This window comes from Lissotriton vulgaris, chromosome 11 (assembly GCF_964263255.1).
Source record: "Lissotriton vulgaris chromosome 11, aLisVul1.2, whole genome shotgun sequence".
In the NCBI taxonomy this organism is placed as follows: domain Eukaryota; kingdom Metazoa; phylum Chordata; class Amphibia; order Caudata; family Salamandridae; genus Lissotriton; species Lissotriton vulgaris.
This window is the reverse complement of record NC_141699.1, coordinates 170640914-170663398: the sequence shown is the minus strand read 5'-3', so window position 1 is coordinate 170663398 and position 22485 is coordinate 170640914. Positions and strand designations below refer to the sequence as shown.

The 22485-nt window shown below is 50.9% G+C and overlaps 1 protein-coding gene across 8 annotated transcripts in view; it reads right to left on the bottom strand.

Annotated features, from left to right (window-relative positions):
- ACAD10 (acyl-CoA dehydrogenase family member 10) overlaps positions 1 to 22485 on the bottom strand; it is a 627389-nt gene that overhangs the window by 373341 nt on the left and 231563 nt on the right. For all 8 annotated transcript variants that reach the window (XM_086943061.1, XM_086943062.1, XM_086943065.1 and 5 more), the window contains one exon: positions 4570 to 4711. In XM_086943061.1, coding sequence (XP_086799187.1) covers positions 4570 to 4711 — 142 coding nt within the window. The remainder of the gene's footprint in view (positions 1 to 4569; positions 4712 to 22485) is intronic.

Sequence of the window (22485 nt, the reverse complement as noted above, 5' to 3'; positions counted from 1 at the left end):
AAAGTAAGTACATATGTAAAACACAGTACATGTGAGAGTTGACATATATAAATAACTGTGCATAAGAGCCAGTGAATGTGTGAGTGGCTGTATGGATCATTGTGAACTTCAATCAAGGATTGTATAAAAGAGTAAATATGTGTTAGTATATGTTTGAATAAGTAAGGTGTGTATAACTGTATAGTTGAGGAAATGGAGGCGTGATTGATTCTTTGCATGACTGACTAGGTGTGTGAGTAACTCCATGGATGAGTGACAGTCTGTGAGTGTCTGTTTACACTGAGTGTATGTAAGGTTATATTAGAGTCTGAAGAGGTTCAACGTATTATCACATGAATGATATCATCAGTGATGTGATCAGTGATGTCATTTGAGATGTCATCAGTGATGTCATCAGTGATGTCACTGACCATGCCATGAATGATGTAATATGTGACATCATCAGCAGTGGATTGCGGGTGCGCGATATATAGTTAGTGCAACTAACTATATATGGAATTTCATTGGTTTTATGTCAATAAAATGTCCAGCTAACTATATATGGTCTCTAACCTATGGTTTTTTCAGTGAATACATATATATATATATATCCTAAAAGGATTGTAAGTCACATACAGAGCAACTACTGTTTAGAGAAATAAAATGTCCCCAAAGGAGACAGAGGACATCCAACCTCAGTATTCCAAAGAAATATGGAAAGCAAAACTCTGGATGTTCTTAAGGAAGAGAAGAACCATACAGGTGAACATTTTCTTTAAGAAAAGAAGAAATCCTCCCAGAAAATGCTGGACATGGCCGTAAAAACTAACCCCCTAGGGTAAAAAACATTCTGACACTGCATTCCAGATAACATTACAAGCAGTAATCATGGAACAATCATGTTCTAAGAATGAAAGTAAGCCATAGAACCTCCAATAATGGGGTAAGCGTTAGTAATAAAATAGTTCAGGAGAATACAAAATAGTGCCCTTGAACTTGCCATATGTAATGTTTCCCAGAAAGAGTAATACATTTCAAGGGACAAAACCACATGCGGAGGCAAAGAACACACAACGTGGTTAAGTAGGCATAAACCCCCTCACAGGGTAGTGTAAGCTTCCCCAGTTCCGGTGAGTTGGGAAAAGATGTCTTTCTCACAATCACACAACCCAGGGCATAGGTTAGTGATTGTTTTAATAATCGCAATATAATCACAGTCCTTCAGATGCGATGGAAAACGCCTGGGAAAGTACTGTCACAAACAATGCAGGGGCATCTCTTAACGTGGTTCTAAATGATAGTGCGGGCCAGCAGGTAAGTCAGTGATAATCTTGGCTCCAGTCTTGTACTACTAATGGTCACGCAGTCCGGCTCCCCTTCATCTCAAAGGTACCGGAATAACAAAGTAAAGAAAGGCAGGGATAAGGATGTGGGAAGTGTCTTTAAGGTTCAACAAGGGGGAGAGGTCAAGTGCACCCTTCACCGTCCCTGCTGTGCCTTGTGCCTTAGTGCGGGGATAAATTGTGCCAGGTTTAGACTTTGGTGCCCTTTAACCCTGCCCACCACCCTTTGACATAATGCAAAGGTTTCTGTGCCACTTGCCTGAACCCATGACCCTCCTGGGCAGTGAGAATGGGATCCACAGCCTCCTCTTCACCTGGGAGAGGGCTGGATGCACTTGCGATGCTCCTTGAGCTGCTTTCTCTAGTGACGGCCAGTTCCTGAATTTAGACATCCTCGCCAACCACCACCTCTCCGTGAGGATTTCCGACGCTGGCGACCTCGTCTTGGGTCTCCCTACCTCCGTAGTGTCCTCCGGTCTCTCTTCTCCAGTCTCGGCGTTCGCCGTCTCCGAATCTCCCACTCGCCTCCTTTCTGCCCTTTTTCTGTTATCTTCCTCCCTCGCTACTGGACCACTGCCTGCACTTCCGTTCGGGGTCATTGTGGGTGCCATGTTGGAATGGTCGGGTCGATCCGCGAACCGATCACAGGTAGCCTAACCTTTGCAAAAAAAACTTAATGCAAAGCTATCTGTGCACCTCCTGAATTCAAAGCAAAGTGCATCCGAGAAAAACTAGCAAAATCAAATGAAGGATCAATCAAGCAAGAATGTCCTAGTGGAAATCTTGGTCAAATCAGATCCAAAATTACACTGAAGTAGAAATCCACAGTAGGTGTAAAGAATAAGAATACTCTGTATAAAAGGCCTCCTATTAGACATAAGCAGATGTCCCTATAAAAGATACTGAAAATCAAAAGTAATGCATACAGCATACCAAACTGCTTTCAAAGAAGCATGAGGCATAGGTAAACTTCTTAACCGGAAGAAACATCACAATCAAATGACCACAAGCATGAGGCCCATCATTAGAGGAAAAAAGGGAAGGGAAAACATTTGCAACAGGTATCCTTGTACCACATAACCTGTCAAAGACAGCATTGAAACAATATTATCTTCTAACCGCAGGGACACCGCATCAGGTGTCATCATCAGGAGTAACTTATACCACCATGGTACTGCCATAACATAGCCAGCCGTTTAAGAACCAAAAGATTAATATCGCCCATAAAACCCTTGTATAGGGAAGAAATCAAATAGATATATAATTAGAAAAAGAGAGGTTAGGACAGTCTCAATTTTTCCATTACGGAAACGCTGTAAAGACAAGTCGGCATGGGCACCAAAAAGATGGGTGCCATCAAAGGGCATATCGACCAAAGCAGCTTGGACAGCCTCTGAAAATGTAGCACCACAGAAGATACCATGGCCGGACCACCGAATCAGTAGTATACATGCCACGTCTAATAATCAGCTTAGCCACCTGTTGGCCATCTCAAATCAATTGTTCTATATTACAACGGTGGCCATTTGGAAGAAATGTCAACATAGTCTGCAGGGAATCCCACAAAGCGTGAGAAAAATACCCGAGAACACAAGACATGTTAGTGGACCTTAAAGCAGAACTAGTCGAGGAAAAAATATGCCTACCTAACAAGTCTTCCCTCCTAGAGTCTCTATTTGATGGAACATTAGGTAGAGAATCCATATCCTGTGAGGCTGAAGCCACCTGAAATACCAAATATGAGAGGTAGGATGCTTGAGGAGACAAGCTGGTGCTTCAGGAGCTGGCAATTGCCTGTGAGATAGAGCCTGATCCACAAAGAGCCCCGATTCAGGCTTGGCCCAAGTGCCCAACAGTAGGTCGTACAGGGTGTCACTATAGGGAAGAGCAGGCTCCACCCCTGTCTGACCTAGAGAAAGAACATCGAATCAGGGGATCATTGGACTTCTCCACCAAAGTAGAGATAATTCCAGTACTGAACCCACTCTCCTCAACATATCTGCAAAAGAGGAACTCGCCTCAGTAGCAAGACTAGGAGGGGAAAGTAACCCTGAGGCTGTGGTAGACTCCAGCCCACCAGCCTCACCAAGTGCAGAAAGCCATCTCTCCTCTATAAGAGGTGGAATAGTCTCCAAAATAGGCAATAACAGCCCAGACTCTTCTGTTTCACCCACTACAAGGTGACTTCAAAAAGCCCCAACTCCACACCCGATGCCGTTCGACGGCGAGCTGGCAATGCCTTGAGGTTGAGAGGAAGAGGAGAAAGGACATTGATCGGCACTGACATCAATGCCGGAGTCGGCTAATTAAGGATGAACGCTGAAGGTGGAGACCCCAAAATGCCGACCCAACAACTCCAAAAGCCCAACTTGTACCTAGGGTGAACCAACCATTGTGGCTCCTCTCACCTCCATGGGGCCTGATGGCTCTCCAGAGGAAGGTGGGCGCCCAAAGATAAGTTGCAGAGAATTGTAGTACTCTTTCTTTTGGGTCATCAACACCCTGGCTGCCGGAAAGACAGGGAGGAATGGGGGAGAGTTGTGTATGGCCTCCTCATCCGGCAAGTTGAAGGAGCCGTGGGAAACGGAGTTTCTACGCAGTGCAGTCAGGGCTGCCACAACGTCAGATACCTGCGCTTACCTTGGGACGGGGATGGAGAGCGACGACCCCGTGAACAGCTCCGACTCCTGGACGGGCCCGTGAACAACCCTCTGAAGAAGGAGACCGGTGATGACTATACGCGTGACAAGTATAATAAAATAAAGATGGAGATTAATTTGGCAACACAATGACCATTACAGATCCAATACTGCCCTTCTAAGGGTAGCATGGAAGGAATGGAATAAAATCTAGATCACCACTCGATAAGGTTCACCCATCTAACACAGGCATAGTCTTAGGAAAAAAACAAAAAAAACTGTATTTGTAAATCTCAGAATGTAAAGAGGAGTAATGTGATTCTGAGCAAAAGTTATCAGCTTTTACTTAATGGCATGTAGGAAAGCTCATTCCATCGGAGAATGAAAACACCTCTCTTATTGCGTAGGCTTTGAGACTTTATGTGTGATCTGATCTGTGCGTCAAAATTATTCTAGCATGTATTCGGAAGGCAAAGAGGTCAATCTAACCAACCTGCTTCCTATATTTATGCTTTATAACGTTATTATTATATTACTAATTAATATATGCATAAGATGCGATTTTCATGGTAAATATTGATGTCATAAATAATAAATATCTGTCTTACCTATATTCACGCTCCACAGCATGAGCAGATGGTAGTAATTTACCAGGTGGTTTCTTTCTGAGCACTAGTTGACGATCTCCATACTGGATGTAGTAAGACGGGTTGGACTGTCCATGACTGAACTGTCGTAGTTCAAATGGACCTAAAATGTAAATATTTGGTTAGCTTTAAGAGTGTGCATAACAAAAAAAGTCCTTTCTTTGTGAACATACAAATCATACCGATGCACTTTGCTTTTTAAAAACCGTATGTAGATGAATAGAAGCATAATCTTCCTGTTTACTTCACAATGAAACGTGTCAGTACTTACCTTTCGATTCAACACAAGATCAAAATTGGAGGCACATTCTTAGGCAAAACAACACTACCTTTGTTCCTGCTATCTTATCCTGTGTTTCACACCTTCTTTCCCAATCAGTCATGTTTCATTATAAAATTGGACAGCCATTGCATCTCCATACTTTTTAATGGGCAAAGCACTGCGGTGACATACTGCCAGTATATTCTCTCCTCATAGGCAAATTCTGAAATGTCGGCGAGTATGAATTTGTAAACCCAGAAAAAAGTACTTGTGTCGAAGGAGGTCCATATAGTGCTGTCTAAGAGAAAACTAGATCAAACTCAAATCAGTGACTCGATAAACAAAGAAAGTACCAACTTAGACGCTCATAAGAGGCCTGACAAAACGTAAAAAACAGAAACAGATCAGAGAACTTCTCGGCATGATCAAGAAACCAAAAAGATGGAAAAGATTCTTCTTAAAGTTTTGGAATGAATGTTTTCCAGTATCTAAACGCCACTGACAATCATGTGTTTACTCATACGAGGAAAGTGAAACATAGTTCAAATCTTTTCTAGCACCACTTAAATAATACATTAAGGGCCAATACCATGAGTACATTATTTATCATGTGTGAGATAAATAACACCAATTACTAGTTGGTGAATAACGTGGATTTTGGTGTTTATCGCACCAAAATCCACATGGCATGGTAAATACCATGTAAATCCCCAGTTAAATATCAGAAGTTTGACCTTCTGAATTTAATGAAGTTTGGGTTATTTACGCATTCGATAGCTACCGGATGCGTTAAATAAAACAAAAATCTTAATTTCAACTTGTGCATAAACAGAGGATTATGAATGCGTCGTAATTAACCAAACCACTCGTAATCAAGCCCTAAGTTTCTTTTTAATGATTTTCAACAAGATTTTTTCAAATACAAATCAGAGAATACACCACATACATTTCCAAAGGTGGTGTGAAATCTGAACTTTGGTGAATTATACTCTTATACCTTCCAATGCCCACAAAAGTCGCCCACTTCCACTTTTATCTCCCCTCCCTCCCTGAGGGCATCTGTGCTATACTTCCATTGGAGGAGTGATTCGAACAAGTTACTTACCTTCGGTAACGCTTTTTCTGGTGGATACAGTATCTGCCTGTGGATTCCTCACCTTGTGAATATCCCCTACAACAGCAGCATTCGGAAATTTTTCGTAGCTCTCCACACTGACGAGGACAACGTCACAGAAGCCTGGCTCCGCACGCGGCTCCGCTGACGTCACCGGAGCCATAAGAGTCAGTTCCGCCCTTTTTTTCTGTGCCTTCGAGGCACACGGACGGACCGACACAAGTATATACAGTATACATAGTACACAGTATTGAAACCAACACACACAGTGTGAAATCAATGAATTAAAACAAAAAGAATAATACCATTCCATTAAAAGAAACAGATAGAAACTATCAACATTGTAGGTATACAAGGGTGGACAGGCGGGTGGGTCAGTGAGGAATCCACAGGCACATACTCATATTGTATCCACCAGAAAAAGCGTTACCGAAGGGAAGTAACTTGTTCTTCTGATGGATACCTCTACCAGTGGATTCCTCACCTTGTGAATAGAGTCCCACAGCAGTCCCCACTCCCGGAGGAGGGTGTCCACCCTTCTATACCAAAAAGTCCTGAAGGACGTAATGTGCAAAGTGACCTTCCCTCCACACCTCGGAATCTAAGCAGTAATGCTTTGCGAAAGTGTGGAGGGAGGCCCAAGTTGCCGCTCTACAAATGTCCTCTACAGGAACACCTCTAGACAAGGCAGATGTTGAAGACTTTGCTCTGGTAGAGTGAGCTCTTATACCCTCTGGAGCATCCTTACTGGCCAAAAAGAAACAGATCTTGATGCACAAGATAATCCTTCTGGAAAGGGTGAGCTTGTGCACCGCTCTGCCTTTCCTGCAGCCCGCAAAGCCCACGAAGAGCTGGTCATCCACACAATAGTCTTTTAGTCCTATAGAGGTCAAAACTCACCGCCCTCTTAGGGTCCAAACGGTGAAGCCGCTCCTCCTCCTTGGAAGGGTGAGGGGGAGGATAGAAGGTAGGAAGGGTAATGGACTGCCCCAGATGGAAGGGAGTTACCACCTTAGCTAGAAAAGCAGTCCTGGTACAGAGTACCATTCTATCAGCATGAATGGTCAAGAACAGGGGTTTCGAACTCAGAGCTTGAAGCTCACTTACCCTCCATGCCGAGGTAATGGCAACCAGGGGCGTAACAAACGACCCCGCAGGCCATGCTCTTCATTAAATGAAGGGGGCCCCGGCCCCCCCTCAGCTCTTCAGTGAGAGCTGTGAGAGGCTTGCACTGAAGCAAGCCTCTCTCCCTCTAAAGCAGGTGCAGGCTGTCTGCAGCCTGCTCTTCGCCCCTTGCCCGCCCCCTCGCTGACTGAAAAGAAACAAAGTATCAACATACATTGTTTCTCTTCAGTCAGATATGTCAGGCCCGGAAAGAGGATGGGGTGGGGGCCCCAGAGAGCAGGAGGCAGCACAGAGCACTGCTCGGGACCCTGACAAGGACGAGGGCTGGGGGCCCCAGAGAGAGAGCAGGAGGTAGCACAGAGCACTGCTCGGGACCCTGACAAGGACGAGGGCTGGGGGCCCCAGAGAGAGAGCAGGAGGCAGCACAGAGCACTGCTCGGGACCCTGACAAGGACGGGGGCTGGGGGCTCCAGAGAGAGAGGAGGCAGCACAGAGCACTGCTCGGGACCCTGACAAGGACGGGGGCTGGGGGCTCCAGAGAGAGAGGGGGCAGCACAGAGCACTTCTTGGGACCCTGACAAGGAGGGGGGCTGGGGGCCCCAGAGAGAGAGCAGGAGGCAGCACAAAGCACTGCTCAGGACGCTGACAAGGACAGGGGCTGGGGGCCCCAGAGAGAGAGCAGGAGGCAGCACAGAGCACTGCTCGGGACCCTGACAAGGACGCGGGCTGGGGGTCCCAGAGAGAAAGCAGGAGGCAGCACAGAGGACTGCTCTAGACCCTGACAAGGATGTGGGCAGGGGGCCCCATAGAGAGAGGAGGCAGCACAAACCACTGCTCGGGACCCTGACAAGGAGGGGGGCCCCAGAGAGAGAGCAGGAGGTAGCACAGAGCACTGCTCAGGAACCTGACAAAGACGGGGGCTGGGGGACCCAGAGAGAGAGGAGGCAGCACAGAGCACTGCTCAGGACCCTGACCAGGACGGGGGTGGGGCTGGGGGCCCCAGAGAGAGAGGAGGCAGCACATAGCACTGGTCAGGACCCTGACAAGGACGGGGGTGGGGGCCCCAGAGAGCAGGAGGCAGCACAGAGCACTGCTCGGGACCCTGACAAGGGTGGGAGTGGGGGCCATAGAGAGAGTATTCTCCAGGGCAAAGCTCATATGAGAAGGGATGAGGCAGCAAAATGGTGCCCTCAGGTAAGCACTCTTGTTAGAAGCACCATGTGGGCGTCCGCAGGGGGGCCGAGAAGGGTGCAAGGCAGAGGGGAGAAGGGTGCAAGGTAGAGAGAAGGGTCCAAGGTAGAGAAGAGAAGGGTGCAAGGCGGAGAGGAGATGGGTGCAAGGCGGAGAGGAGATGGGTGCAAGGCGGAGGGGAGAAGGGTGCAAGGCGGAGTGGAGAAGGGTGCAAGGTAGAGAGGAGAAGGGTGCAAGGCAGAGGGGAGAAGGGTGCAAGGCAGAGGGGAGAGGGGTGCAAGGCAGAGGGGAGAAGGGTGCAAGGCAGAGGGGAGAAGGGTGCATGGCAGAGGGGAGAAGGGTGCAAGGTAGAGAGGAGAAGGGTGCAAGGTAGAGGGGAGAAGGGTGCAAGGCAGAGGGGAGAAAGGTGCAAGGCGGAGGGGAGAAGGATGCAAGGCGAAGGGGAGAAGGGTGCAAGGCGGAGAGGAGAAGGGTGCAAGTTAGAGAGGAGAAGGATGCAAGGCAGAGGGGAGAAGGGTGCAAGGCAGAGGGGAGAAGGGTTCAAGGCAGAGAGGAGAAGGGTGCAAAGTAGAGAGGAGAAGGGTGCAAGGCGGAGTGGAGAAGGGTGTAAGGCGGAGAGGGGAAAAGGGTGCATGGCGGAGGGGAAAAGGGTGCAAGGCAGAGGGGAAGAAGGGTGCAAGGCAGAGGGGAAGAAGGGTGCAAGGCATAGGGGAGAAGGTTGCAGGGGAGAAGGGTGCAAGGCAGAGGGGAGAGGGGTGCAAGGCAGAGGGGAGAGGGGTGCAAGGCAGAGGGGAGAAGGGTGCAAGGCAGAGGGGAGAATGGTGCAAGGTAGAAAAGGGTGCAAGGCGGAGGGGGAGAAGGGTGCAAGGGGGAGGGGGAGAAGGGTGCAAGGGGGAGGGGAGAAGGGTGCAAGGGGGAGGGGGAGAAGGGTGCAAGGGGGAGGGCGAGAAGGGTGCAAGGCAGAGGGTATAAGAGTACATGGGGAATGGTGATGAAGTAAAAAATGTGCCCCCCTGGAAACATTTCTGCGGACGCCCATGGCAACGCACACTACTTTGTGAGAGAGAGTGGAGTGAGAGAGAGTGGAGTGAGAGAGAGTGGAGTGAGAGAGAGTGGAGTGAGAGAGAGTGGAGTGCGAGAGAGAGAGTGGAGTGAGAGAGAGGGAGAATGGAGTGAGAGAGAGAGAGTGGAGCAAGAGAGAGAGAGTGGAGCAAGAGAGAGAGAGTGGAGCAAGAGAGAGAGAGTGGAGCAAGAGAGAGAGAGGAGCAAGAGAGAGAGTGGAGCAAGAGAGAGAGAGTGGAGCAAGAGAGAGAGTGGAGAAAGAGAGTGAAAAGTTAGAGAGTGGAGAGAGAGTGGAGAGAGAGTGGAGAGAGAGAGAAGAGAGAGAGAGAGTAGAGAGAGAGTGGAGAGAGACAGTGGAGAGAGAGTGGAGAGAGAGAGAGAGAGAGAGTGGAGAGAGAGAGAGTGGAGAGAGAGAGAGTGGAGAGAGAGAGAGAGAGAGAGAGAGAGAGAGTGTGGAGAGAGTAGAGAGAGAGTAGAGAGAGAGAGAGAGTGGAGAGAGACAGTGGAGAGAGACAGTGGAGAGAGGGACAGTGGAGAGAGGGACAGTGGAGAAAGACAGTGGATAAAGACAGTGGAGAGAGAGAGAGTGGAGAGAGAGAGTGGAGAGAGAGAGTGGAGAGAGAGAGTGGAGAGAGAGCGAGTGGCGAGAGAGAGAGTGGATAGAGAGCGAGTCGAGAGAGTGAAGAGACGAGAGAGAGTAGAGAGAGACAGCGAAAAGAGAGCAAGTGGAGAGAGAGTGGAGAGAGAGTGGAGAGAGAGAGTGGAGAGAGAGAGAGAGAGTGGAGAGAGAGAGTGGAGAGAGAGAGTGGAGAGAGAGAGGGGAGAGAGAGAGGGGAGAGAGAGAGTGGAGAGAGAGAGGGGAGAGAGAGAGAGAGTGGAGAGAGAGAGTGGAGAGAGAGAGAAAGTGGAGAGAGAGAGAGAAAGTGGAGAGAGAGAGAGAGAGTGGAGAGAGAGAGTAGAGAGAGAGAGTGGAGGGAGAGAGGAGAGAGTGGAAAGAGTGGAGAGAGAGAGAGAGTGGAGAGAGAGTGGAGAGGGTGGTGAGAGGGTGGCGAGAATGAGTGGAGTGAGTGGAGAGAGTGGAGAGAGAGAGTGGAGAGAGTGGAGAGAGAGAGAGTGGAGAGAGTGGAGAGAGAGAGTGGAGTGAGAGAGTAGAGAGAGAGTGGAGAGAGAGAGAGTGGAGAGAGAGAGAGTGGAGAGATAAAGAGTCGGGAGAGAGTAGAGAGAGAGAGTGAAGAGAGAGAGAGAGAGTATAGAGAGTGGAGAGTGAGAGAGTAGAGAGAGTGGAGAGTGAGAGAGTAGAGCGAGAATAGAGAGAGTGGAGAGAGTAGAGAGAGAGAGAGTGGAGAGAGAGAGTGGAGAGAGAGAGTGGAGAGAGAGTGGAGAGAGTGAAGAGAGAGGAGAGAGAGTAGAGAGAGACAGCGAAAAGAGAGAGAGAGTGGAGAGGGAGAGAGAGAGGAGAGAGTGGAGAGAGGAGAGAGAGGAGAGAGTGGAGAGAGAGAGAGTGGAGAGAGAGGAGAGAGTGGAGAGAGGAGAGAGAGGAGAGAGTGGAGAGAGAGAGAGTGGAGAGAGTGGAGAGAGAGAGAGTGGAGAGAGTGGAGAGAGAGAGTGGAGAGAGAGAGAGTGGAGAGAGAGAGAGTGGAGAGAGTGGAGAGAGAGAGAGAATGGCGAGAGTGGAGAGAGAGGGTGGAGAGAGTGGAGAGAGAGAGAGAGCGGAGAGAGTGGAGAGAGAGAGGGTGGAGAGAGAGAGTGGAGAGAGAGAGTGGAGAGAGTGGAGAGAGAGAGAGTGGAGAGAGAGTGGAGAGGGTGGAGAGAGAGAGTGGAGTGAGAGAGTGGAGAGAGAGAGAGTGGAGAGAGAAAGAGTGGTGAGAGAGTAGAGAGAGAGAGAGTGGAGAGAGAGAGTAGAGAGAGAATAGAGAGAGAGTGGAGAGAGAGTGGAGAGAGAGACAGTGGAGGGAGAGACAGTGGAGGGAGAGACAGTGAAGAGAGACAGTGGAGAGTGAGACAGTAGAGATAGAGTGGACAGAGTTGAGAGAGAGAATGGAGAGAGAGAGAGAGAGTGGACAGAGAGTAGAGACTGACTGATTCAGAGTCTAAATACTGACTTGACAGAGAGACTGACTGGCTGAGAAACTGACAGAGAGAGAGAGTCCAAATGACAGACAGACTGACAGAGAGAGAGAGAGAGAGAGAGAGACTAACAGACTGACTGACAGAGAGACTGAATCACAGAGAGGGAGATACTGACTGACAGAGAGAGAGACTGACTCATTGACAGAGAGAGAGAGAGAGAGAGAGAGAGAGAGAGAGACTGTGATGGAATTGGGGTCACAGTGTGTAGGAAGCTATGTAATGCCTCTTAAGATTGCTATTGTCTACTAATAAAAATGTATTATCAAAATGTGCTCTTTGTAGTTACATCTGCTTTTGAAATACTGCATTGTCGCTTTGTCTAATGTTTTAAAATGGAAAAGAGAAGGAGCAGTGGATGCACTTTTGTCAAAACTGAACGATGAGTGGGCCCGATGTTGTATATCATGACAGGAGTCTGCATCAGGAAACCCATCCTAAAATTGGGCAAACTTCCCTGGCGTACTGATGGCAGGGACCCTGTAATGAATGGACCACCATCTATGATAGCCTGCTGGCAGACTAAGCCCAACCTTTAACTCCACCATCCAGTGTTACTGATAACGGCTGTATTGGTCACAGTGGCGTAACAATCGCCCTGCATCCCCTGCAGTATGGCGGGTTGCTAGCCTGAGAGCTCTAGACTGGCACGGAGGATGGGAGGGGGGGCCCTCCATGTAGTTTGCAGGGGGGCCCCCTCAAGTTTCGTTATGCCACTGATGGCAACAAGAAATACAGTCTTAAAAGACAGTAGTCTCAAGGGACACTTGTGCAAAGGCTCAAAGGGAAAACCCATCAAGTAGGTTAAGACAAGATTTAAGTCCCACTGAGGCACAATAAAAGGAGTGGGCAGAAACTTGTTAGTAAGGCCCTTAATGAACCTGAACACAATGGGCAACTTTAATAAAGACGGCTGATCCGGCAAGCAAAAGAATGCAGACAAAGCCGATAAATAGCCCTTTACCGTAGCCACAGCAAAGCCCTGCTGGGCTAGAGAGAGAGCGAACTGAAGGATGTTAGATAAACGAGCCCTCAAAGGGTCAACAGAACCCCCACACCAAATGACAAATTTGGCCCACCTATAGGAATAAATAGACTTGGTGGACTGACGTTTGGCGGACAAAGTAACGTCAACCACGTCAGGCGAGAAAGAGAGAGAATGATTTCAGGTTGCCCCGTTCAACCTCCAGGCATAAAAGTGTAAGCTCTGGAGGTGGGGTTGTAGAACCTGCCCCTGCGACTGCGAGAGGATGTCTGCTCTGAGAGGGAGGCAGAGCAGAGGACACGAGGAGAGGAGGAGATGATCTGTGTACCAAACCCTTCTTGGCCAATCCGGGGCGATCAATATGACTTGGGCCCGGTCTTGGCGAATCTTCCTCAGAACCCGAGGAATCAAGGGTATGGGAGAAAACGCATAAAGGAGTTGTGACCCCCAACTCAACTGAAACGCGTCCCCGAAAGTCCCCTGCATCGGATACTGGAGACTGCAGAACGACGGGCAGTGAGTGTTCTCGTGAGTGGCAAACAGGTCCACCGAGGAGTTCCCCACGTCCGAAAGACGTGATGAACCACCTCCGGATGAAGCCTCCACTCGTGGTTGGCAGAGAACTGCCGACTGAGACTGTCTGCACGCACGTTCAGAACTCCGGCCAGATGATTTGCAATCAGAAAAATCTGATGGTCCTGAACCCAGGACCAGAGACACAGAGCCTCTCTGCAGAGACAATGCGACCCCATTCCTCCCTGCTTGTTGACATACCACATCGCGGCAGTGTTGTCCGTCAGGACTTGAACCAACTGACCGCGAATGGAGCGGAGGAAGGCCTCCCGCGCCAAACGTATCACCCGCATCTCTAGAAGGTTGATGTGAAGCAACCTTTCCTCTGGAGACCAAAGACCCTTGATCTCCAGGTCCCTCAGATGAGCACCCCACCCTAAGGTGGATGTATCCGTTATCACTGTGGCCACCGACGGAGGCAGATGGAAAGGCTTTCCTTGAGACAGATTGCCCTCCACACTCCACCAAGACAGATCCGCTGCAGCTTCTCTGGAGATCCTCACAGACTCCCTGAGATCTCCGTTGTGCTGATACCACTGCCTACGGAGGCACCACTGAAGCGCCCTCATGTGCCAGCGTGCATGGTTGACCAACAGAATGCAGGAAGCAAACAGACCGAGCAGACGAAGGACCTTCAGGACTGGAACGACCACTCCATTGTAAAACAAAGGAATCATTTCCTGAATTTCGAGAATCCTTTGTGGAGGTGGGAATGCTCAACACACAGTAGTGTCCAGTACCGCCCCTATGAACATGTTGCGCTGAGAGGGCACCAAGTGAGATTTGGGCACGTTTATCAAGAAACCCAATCTGTACAACAACTGAGTTGCGACTGAGGAGCAAGACCACTGACTCATTGTCAGTGAAATTGCTCTCCCACCCTCGCAGCTCCACCATTAAGTGAGGTGCCCCTGCCCCTGCACTCTTCAGTGTTGGTGATGGAGGCCCTCCTCCACCCGCAGGTTTCCCTGCGCCTCATCCCTGGTGGTCCAGTGGACCTCTGTCTCCTTTCTTTCTTTCTGCTCCTTCACTCGTTTTTCTCCCCTTTCTATCTTTCACCTTTCTGCACCTCTGCTCTTTTGCGCCTTATTTCTGCCCATTCTCCCTTTCTCTCCCTCTGCTCCTTCACTCGTTTTCTTCCCCTTTCTATCTTTCACCTTTCTGCACCTTTGCTCTTTTGTGCCTTATTTCTGCCCATTTTCCCTTTCTCTCACTCTGCTCCTTCACTCGTTTTCACTCGTTTTTTTACCCTTTCTATCTTTCACCTTTCTGCTCTTTTCAGCATCTCTGCTCTTTTGTGCCTTATTTCTGCTTATTTTCCCTTTTTTCTTTATCCCTTCTTTCCTCCCTTTACCTTTCCCCGCCGCTGCTGCCCCCGCGGCCCCTCCCCCCCAGAACGACCGGCCCAATCCAGCTCCCCTCCCCGCCTCCCAGCTGTCCAGCCCTCCCCGACCCCTACTTAATGGCGGCCACTGCGGGGACAGGCGAGCAAGACCACTGACTCATTGTCAGTGAAATTGCTCTCCCACCCTCGCAGCTCCACCATTAAGTGAGGTGCCCCTGTTCCTGCACTCTTCAGTGTTGGTGATCGAGGCCCTCCTCCACTCGCAGGTTTCCCTGCGCCTCATCCCTGGTGGTCCAGTGGACCTCTGTCTCCTTTCTTTCTTTCTGCTCCTTCACTCGTTTTTCTCCCCTTTCTATCTTTCACCTTTCTGCACCTCTGCTCTTTTGCGCCTTATTTCTGCCCATTCTCCCTTTCTCTCCCTCTGCTCCTTCACTCGTTTTCACTCGTTTTTTCCCCCTTTCTATCTTTCACCTTTCTGCACCTCTGCTCTTTTGTGCCTTATTTCTGCCCATTTTCCCTTTCTCTCCCTCTGCTCCTTCACTCGTTTTCACTCGTTTTTTTACCCTTTCTATCTTTCACCTTTCTGCTCTTTTCTGCATCTCTGCTCTTTTGTGCCTTATTTCTGCTTATTTTCCCTTTTTTCTTTATCCCTTCTTTCCTCCCTTTACCTTTCCCCGCCGCTGCTGCCCCCGCGGCCCCTCCCCCCCCCAGCACGACCGGCCCAATCCAGCTCCCCTCCCCGCCTCCCAGCTGTCCAGCCCTCCCCGACCCCTACTTAATGGCGGCCACTGCGCTGCTGCGCCGCTGGTGCACCGAAGGCGCGTCAAAGGCAAGCACGTCTGCGCCCGTCTGCAACCAGCACCAGGAACCCTGGACCTCCGCCCCGCCAACGCTACGACCCAGCAGCACTCCACGCACTCAACCCAGGCTGCAACAACAACTGCATGCTAGCATCACCAGCCGACACCCATGGACCCTTCAGCTGTCACCGCTGCAGGCACACCTGCAGCACCACCAAGAACACGGATCCAGCACAACCCGCCCACAAGAACACAACCGAACCGAAGACCCTGCAATGCATCCTCCTCAACGTCCGATCCCTCCACAAACACGCAACAGAAATCTGGTACCTCCTCGACAGCACTACCCCAGACGTAGCATTCTTCACCGAAACCTGGACCAACACCACCTCGGGACCGGACATCGCCATCGCCATCCACCAAGGATACAAGATCTCCAGGAAGGACCAACCCATCCACCCAGGAGGAGGAATCGCCATCGTCCACAAATCCAGCCTCCGCCTGAGCACACTCCCTGACGAGTCCACAGAACTGATGGAACACCTTCACTTCAAGATACTGGCCAGCCCCACCGCCGCCCTCCGAGGAACCCTCATCTACCGACCCCCTGGACCCCGCGGACCCTTCGCCAACTCCATCACGGACATTATCTCCCCGCAGGCCATCGCATCCACCAACTACACCCTGCTGGGAGACCTCAACTTCCACCTCGACAATCAACTGGACCCCAACACCACATCCCTCCTGGACAACCTCCACAACATTGGACTCCGCCAGATCGTGACCGAGCCCACGCACTCAGCAGGACACACCCTCGACCCCCTCTTCACTACAGGAAACTCCATCACCTTCAGCCACACCACCAAACTCCCATGGACCAACCATCGTTGCGTCCACTTCACCTTCAGAACACCCACCATCCACAGACACCAGCACCTGCTTCCACAAAGAAACTGGACCAAAATCACCGATGACCAGCTCACCTCCTCACTCAACATCTCCACCCCAACCATCGCGGAAAACGACGACCCCAACACCGCAGCCCGAACCCTGCATAGATGGATCTCGGACAGCACCAACACCATAGCCCCCCTCAAGAAAAACAATACCCGTGCCAAGAAAGCCAGATGGTTTACCACCGAACTTCGAGAGTCCAAGCGCACATGCCGCCGCCTTGAAAAGGCCTGGAGAAACACCAAATCCACAGAAGCCCACAACAACTTCAGAGCCGCCACCAACGCCCACCATCAACTCATCAGAGAAACGAGGAAAAAAGCGATTGAAGACAGAATCTCCACCCACGCACACAACAGCAAGGAACTCTTCAGCATCATCAAGGAGTTCGCCCAACCCACCAGCGAGTCTACCGACATCCCTCCCTCACAAGACCTCTGCGACAAACTTAGCATCTTTTTCCACCACAAAATCAAGAGCATCTACGACAACTTCGACGAAGACAACCAACATACTGAACCCTCACCAACCACCCCCGACACCCGGAAACCAGCGATTGATGACTGGACAGCCCTCACCACCGAAGACACACTGAAGACAATGAAGTCAATCCACTCAGGGGCCCCCACGGACCCCTGCCCCCACCACATCTTCAACAGAGCCGCCAACACCATCGCACCCATGCTCCGCCAAACCATCAACCGCTCCCTGGCGACCGCCTTGTTCCCCGACTACTGGAAACACGCCGAGGTCAACCCCCTCCTAAAGAAACCCTCAGCGGACCCCACCGACCTCAAAAACTACAGACCCATCTCCCTGCTCCCGTTCCCAGCGAAAGTCATCAAGAAAGCCATCAACAGCCAACTCGCCACATTCATTGAAGAACACAACATCCTCGACTCCTCCCAATCCGGCTTCAGAAAAAACCACAGTACGGAAACCGCCCTCCTCGCCGCAACAGACGACATCCGCACCTTACTGGACAAAGGAGAAACAGTAGCCCTCATCCTCCTCGACCTATCAGCGGCGTTCGACACAGTCTCCCACCGCACCCTAATACGCAGACTCTACGATGCAGGAATCCAGGACAAGGCCCTCGACTGGATCTGCTCCTTCCTCTCCGGCAGGACGCAGCGGGTCAGACTCCCCCCTTTCCTCTCGGACCCCACACCTACCACCTGCGGAGTCTTCCAGGGCTCCTCCCTCAGCCCGACGCTCTTCAACGTCTACATGGCTCCACTTGCCCCCATCGTCAGAACCTACGGACTCAACATCGTGTCATATGCAGACGACACCCAGCTCATCCTCTCCCTATCCAACGAGCCCAACACCGCCAGACGCAACTTTCGAGAAGGCATGGAAGCCGTCGCCAAATGGATGAAAAACAGCTGCCTTCAACTAAACACCAACAAAACAGAAGTACTCATCATGGGCCCAAACCCCGACGCCTGGAGCGACACCAGGTGGCCCACCGCCCTCGGAAACACGCCAACCCCCACAGACCACGCACGCAACCTGGGAATCATCCTGGACTCCGAGCTCAAAATGGACCACCAGATCAACTCTGTCTCATCTTCCTGCTTCCACACCCTCCGCCTCCTTCGTAAGACCTTCAAATGGATCCCCCTCAAACACCGAAAGACAGTCACTCACGCCCTGGTCACCAGCAGACTCGACTACGGCAACGCACTATACGCCGGAATAAACAAAAACCCCATCCGCAAGCTACAGAACATCCAGAACGCCGCCGCAAGACTGGTCCTCAACCTGCCAAAACACTGCCACATCTCCCAGCACCTGCGCACACTCCACTGGCTCCCCGTCGAGGCGAGAATCACCTTTAAGATGCTCACCCACGCACACAAGGCCCTCCACGGCACCGGACCAGCATACCTGAACAGCCGACTCAAATTCCACGCACCCCAAAGGACCCTACGATCAGCCCAGCTTTCCTACGCCGTGGTCCCCCGCACCAGAAAGACCAGATCGCCAGGCTGCTCCTTCTCCTTCCTCGCGGCCAAAGCATGGAACGCCCTTCCGCTCCACCTCAGACAGACAACAGCGCTCCCCATCTTCGCAAGAAACCTCAAAACCTGGCTCTTCGACAGACCCCCTCCTTGATGGAATGGAACCTGCACCCCCCCACCCCACCCCACCCCACCCCTAGCGCCTTGAGACCCTTACGGGTGAGTAGTCGCGCTTTAACAAACTCCTGATTGATTGATTGATAATCTGCAGATGATGAACCACCTTCTTCGGCGACTCTGCTTTCAGTAGCCAGTCGTCCAGATAGGGGAAAACTGGAATCCCTGACCTCCTGAGATGGGCTGCCACCACTGCCATAACCTTGGTGAAGACTCAAGGTGCAGTAGTAAGTCCAAAAGGAGGAAGCCCCAAACTGATAATGTTGCGACCCTACCGTAAAACGGAGATACTTCCTGTGTGACTTCAGGATCGAGATATGAAAATATTGCAAGTCGACTGTCACCATCCAATCTTCCTGTTGCAGCACCTGAAGAACCTGCGCTAGGGTGAGTACATTGAACTTCTCCTGCTTGAGAAAAAGATTCAAGGTCCAGATATCCAGGATTGGACGTAACCTGCCAGCCTTCTTGGGATTCAGGAAATACCGGGAGTAGAAACCCTGACCCCTTTCCTGCTCCGGAACCACCTCTATCACACCTTTTTCTAGCAATGCAAGGACTTCCTCCTGCAGAAGAATAAGGTGGTCCTCCGAACATGCCCCTTGGCAAGGAGGGAAATTTGGAAGAAATTCCCGAAAGGGAAGAGCATACCCATTTTTCACAAGATTTAGAACCCAAAGGTCCGTAGTGACCGATTCGTAAGCTTGTAGAAAATGGGTAAGCCGACCCCCCACAGAACCAACATGATCCAGAATGGGGGATCTAGGGCTTCTTTGTTGTGGCAAGAGGGGTGGAGGTAGAGGAGGAGGAGGGGGAGGTAGAGGAGAAGGAGGAGGAGGGCTGACGACCTCGTGGGCGACCTCTGTTCTTGCCCCTGTAGGTCTTATACAGGGTATTTTGCTGCTGCTGTTGCTGAGGCTGCCTGTAGGTCCGAAAGGACGACCTTCCAAAACCTCTGTACCTTCAGTTAGAGGAACCTCTAGACTGCGCTTGTAATCCCAGAGACTTGGCTGTAGCCTACCTGTCCTTGAATTTTCGAAGGCTGCGTCTGCCTTTTTACCAAACACCCCAGAACCACCAAAAGGGAGGTCAAGAAGTGTTGCCTGCACTTCCGGAGAGAACTCCGACGACTTGAGCCAGGCACTTCTCCTTGTGGCCACCGATGACCCCATAATCCTGGCAACAGAGTCCACAGTGTCCAAGACACTCTGAATGACCTGGCGTGCAGCAGCTTGAGTTTCCGATAACACCTCATTAAAATTCTGTCTGTCCTCCTCAGACAATTTAGGAGCAAGCTGTTTTGCCGACTCCATTAGAGCGTGGATGTAACGGCCCAAAAGACAGGTGGCATTTGTGGACTTCAAGGCTATACTTGCTGAGGAGAATACCTTTTTGGCCGACTGGTCAAGCTTTTTCGAGTCTCTATCACTACTGACTTGAGGAAAGGCCCCAGAAGATTTCTTTAAACATGCAGCCTGAACCACCAGGCTCTCAGAAAAAAGGATGAGATGTCAGGAAGTGCGGATCTCCTGGAGCCGCCCTGTACCTCCTAGCAACAGATCTTGATACTGCTGGAGCCGAAAAGGGCTTATGCCAAACCTCCAAAATTGGCTCAGTGATGGCATCATTGAAAGGCAGCAAAGGTTCGATGACAGTGGAGGGAGAATGAAGAACCTCCGTCAAAATATTAGGTTTGAATTCAGCTGTAGGAAGCTGCAGGTCTAAAATCTCAGCTGCCTTCCTTATCACTGTATGGTAAGGAGCTACATCTTTAGAAGGAGCCTCTGAAGGAGGAGAAAGTTCCTAATCTGGTGACATATCACGGCCACTTGCCACCCTTAGATCTTCAAACAAGTCCTCTGACTCCTGAAGTTCACTGTGAACGTGGGGTGACGGCGGGCTGGTAAAGCAGGCAAGGAGGCCAAATGTAGTGGGCAATATCGGTACATTTATTTCAACACAAAGTCGGTTTCCAGGAAATAAACAAATAAAACGAGGCTCCAAGGTAAGATGTCTTGATCCTCTCGAGGTGGGCTGGGTCTTGGGTCTTTGGTGCGGGGGTCTTGGGTTCTCGGGAAGTCGGGATGTCCGGAGAAGGGGGTAGGTCCTCGGAGGTCAGGAAGAGAAAAGAAATAAGGAGCCGTTAGTCCTGCTGGGCTTGCTGTAGTCACAACCGTTACCAAAACCAGGATGGTAGTGAGAGACTCGGAAGATGGCTGTGAGGGAAGGGAATCGGGGAGGAGGGTTTAGGGAGAAAGAAGAAGGGTGTCCGGGTGAAAGGCGTGAAGGAATTGGAGTAGTTCGTAGTGTTTTACAGGGTGCCGGTTGCTTTACAGGATTTTACAGTGCTATCAGATCTGTGTCTAAAAGAGAGACTAAATATATACAGGGCTACTATATACAGAGCACCTAATGTGCTCAAAGGGGGTGGTTTGTTGGTACTCACACGCTCCGCCGCACCTCTCCGATGAGTTGCGGCCGCTCTTCAGCCACCTCCTAGGGACTCCACCAGTCTTCCGTCCACACGTCTGCTTCTTCGTTCGCCTGCTCCTCCTCCACTGCGGTCCGAGTCTCCTGCCATGAGATCTCTGCTCCGACGGCGTCTCTCCCTCGGCTTACGTCTTTTCCCTGTTTCGGAGTCGGAGTGGAGGCGGGATTTCCGGGGTCAGGGCGATGTGCTTCCGGTACGTGTCCTTCTCAGATTGGTTCCTGCAAGAAAGAGAGGGGCGGGGATCTTGTTGTCAGGGTTGCTTTCATGGACGCCTCGGGATACATTTCTGAGAAGGGCAGTCGTCCAAGGGGAGGAAGTCCAGACGGGGTGAGTAACGCGGTCTCATCACATTCACCTTCCTCCATTTCTTCCTCTCGAAAACGCTGCTCCTCCAATATCCTCTGTGCCTCCCGCCTTGATCTTATCCTCGGAACCGGAGTCGGCAGAGCCAGACACGACTCCGACGGAGCTGGGGTCGAACACGGATCCGGAGGCACAGCCTGAGCCGAACATAGTCGAGCCGACGACGCCGAATATGAAGGGAACTGCGTCGACACGTCTCCGACGGAGCTGGGGTCGAACACGGATCCGGAGGCACAGCCTGAGCCGAACATAGTCGAGCCGACGACGCCGAATATGAAGGGAACTGCGTCGACGTCCTTGGCGCTGGGAAATGCCAGGATGACGCCGCTGGAAGGAATGGCATAAAGAGAGCCTGAGCATAGGCCTGAGGAACCCCCAGATTAAAGGCCATAGGACCCATGTGACCTGAAGGCGCTCCAGAGGGGTACACAGCTCTTGCAAAGACTCCATACATTGCATTCAAGTAATGTGATGGATCGTGGCCAGGGAAAGGTGGGTAGGCGCCGGTATAGAGTATGGCTGATGCATCATTGGACTCGGCCCAATCCGAGCGAACGGCGGAGCCAATGAAGTCGACAACTCATCAGGTACCTGAGCCTCTTCCACCGGAGCTAGAGAATGAACCGACGTCGGAGATGCAGCCGGCATCGGAGAATGCGCCGGTGAAGCCACAGGCGAATTCGATCGAATAGGAGAACCCTGAATCGAGCCAGAGGGAGAAGGAGACACTTAGTCCTAACGATGTCGAGCTGGAGAGGTCGATTTCGGAGCTGTATCTTTATGTGAACGGCGTTGAGAGCCGTGCCTCTTCTTATGCTTCTTTGATTTAGAAGCATGATTCGACGTCGACTTCGAGCCTGACCTCGACCTGGATCTCGACCTCTCTTCTCCTTCCTCATCTTCGCCATAAACAGCTTGGCCTCTCTTTCCTTTAAAGCCTTCGGGTTCCTCTTCCGACAGCAAGCGCAACCCTCGATGTTGTGATCTGACGAAAGGCACCAGAAACAATCTTTGTGGGGATCCGTGATGGACATATGTCCTCCGCACTCCCTACAAGGCTTGAACCCTGACTTTCTCGACGACATCTTCGAGAAAGAAACAAGAGAAGACCAGAAACACGGTCCAGAAAAACAAAGTAACAAGAAAACCACAGAGAGTCCCAAAAAAACGTTAGCACCGATGGCGCGGAAAAAAGGGAACTGACGTCATCACGCCGACGAGGCACTCTTATGGCTTCAGTGATGTCAGCAGAGCAGCGTGCGGAGCCAGGCTTCTATGACGTCATCCTCATCGGCATGGAGAGCTACGAAAAATTTCTGAATGCTACTGGCGCAGGGGATA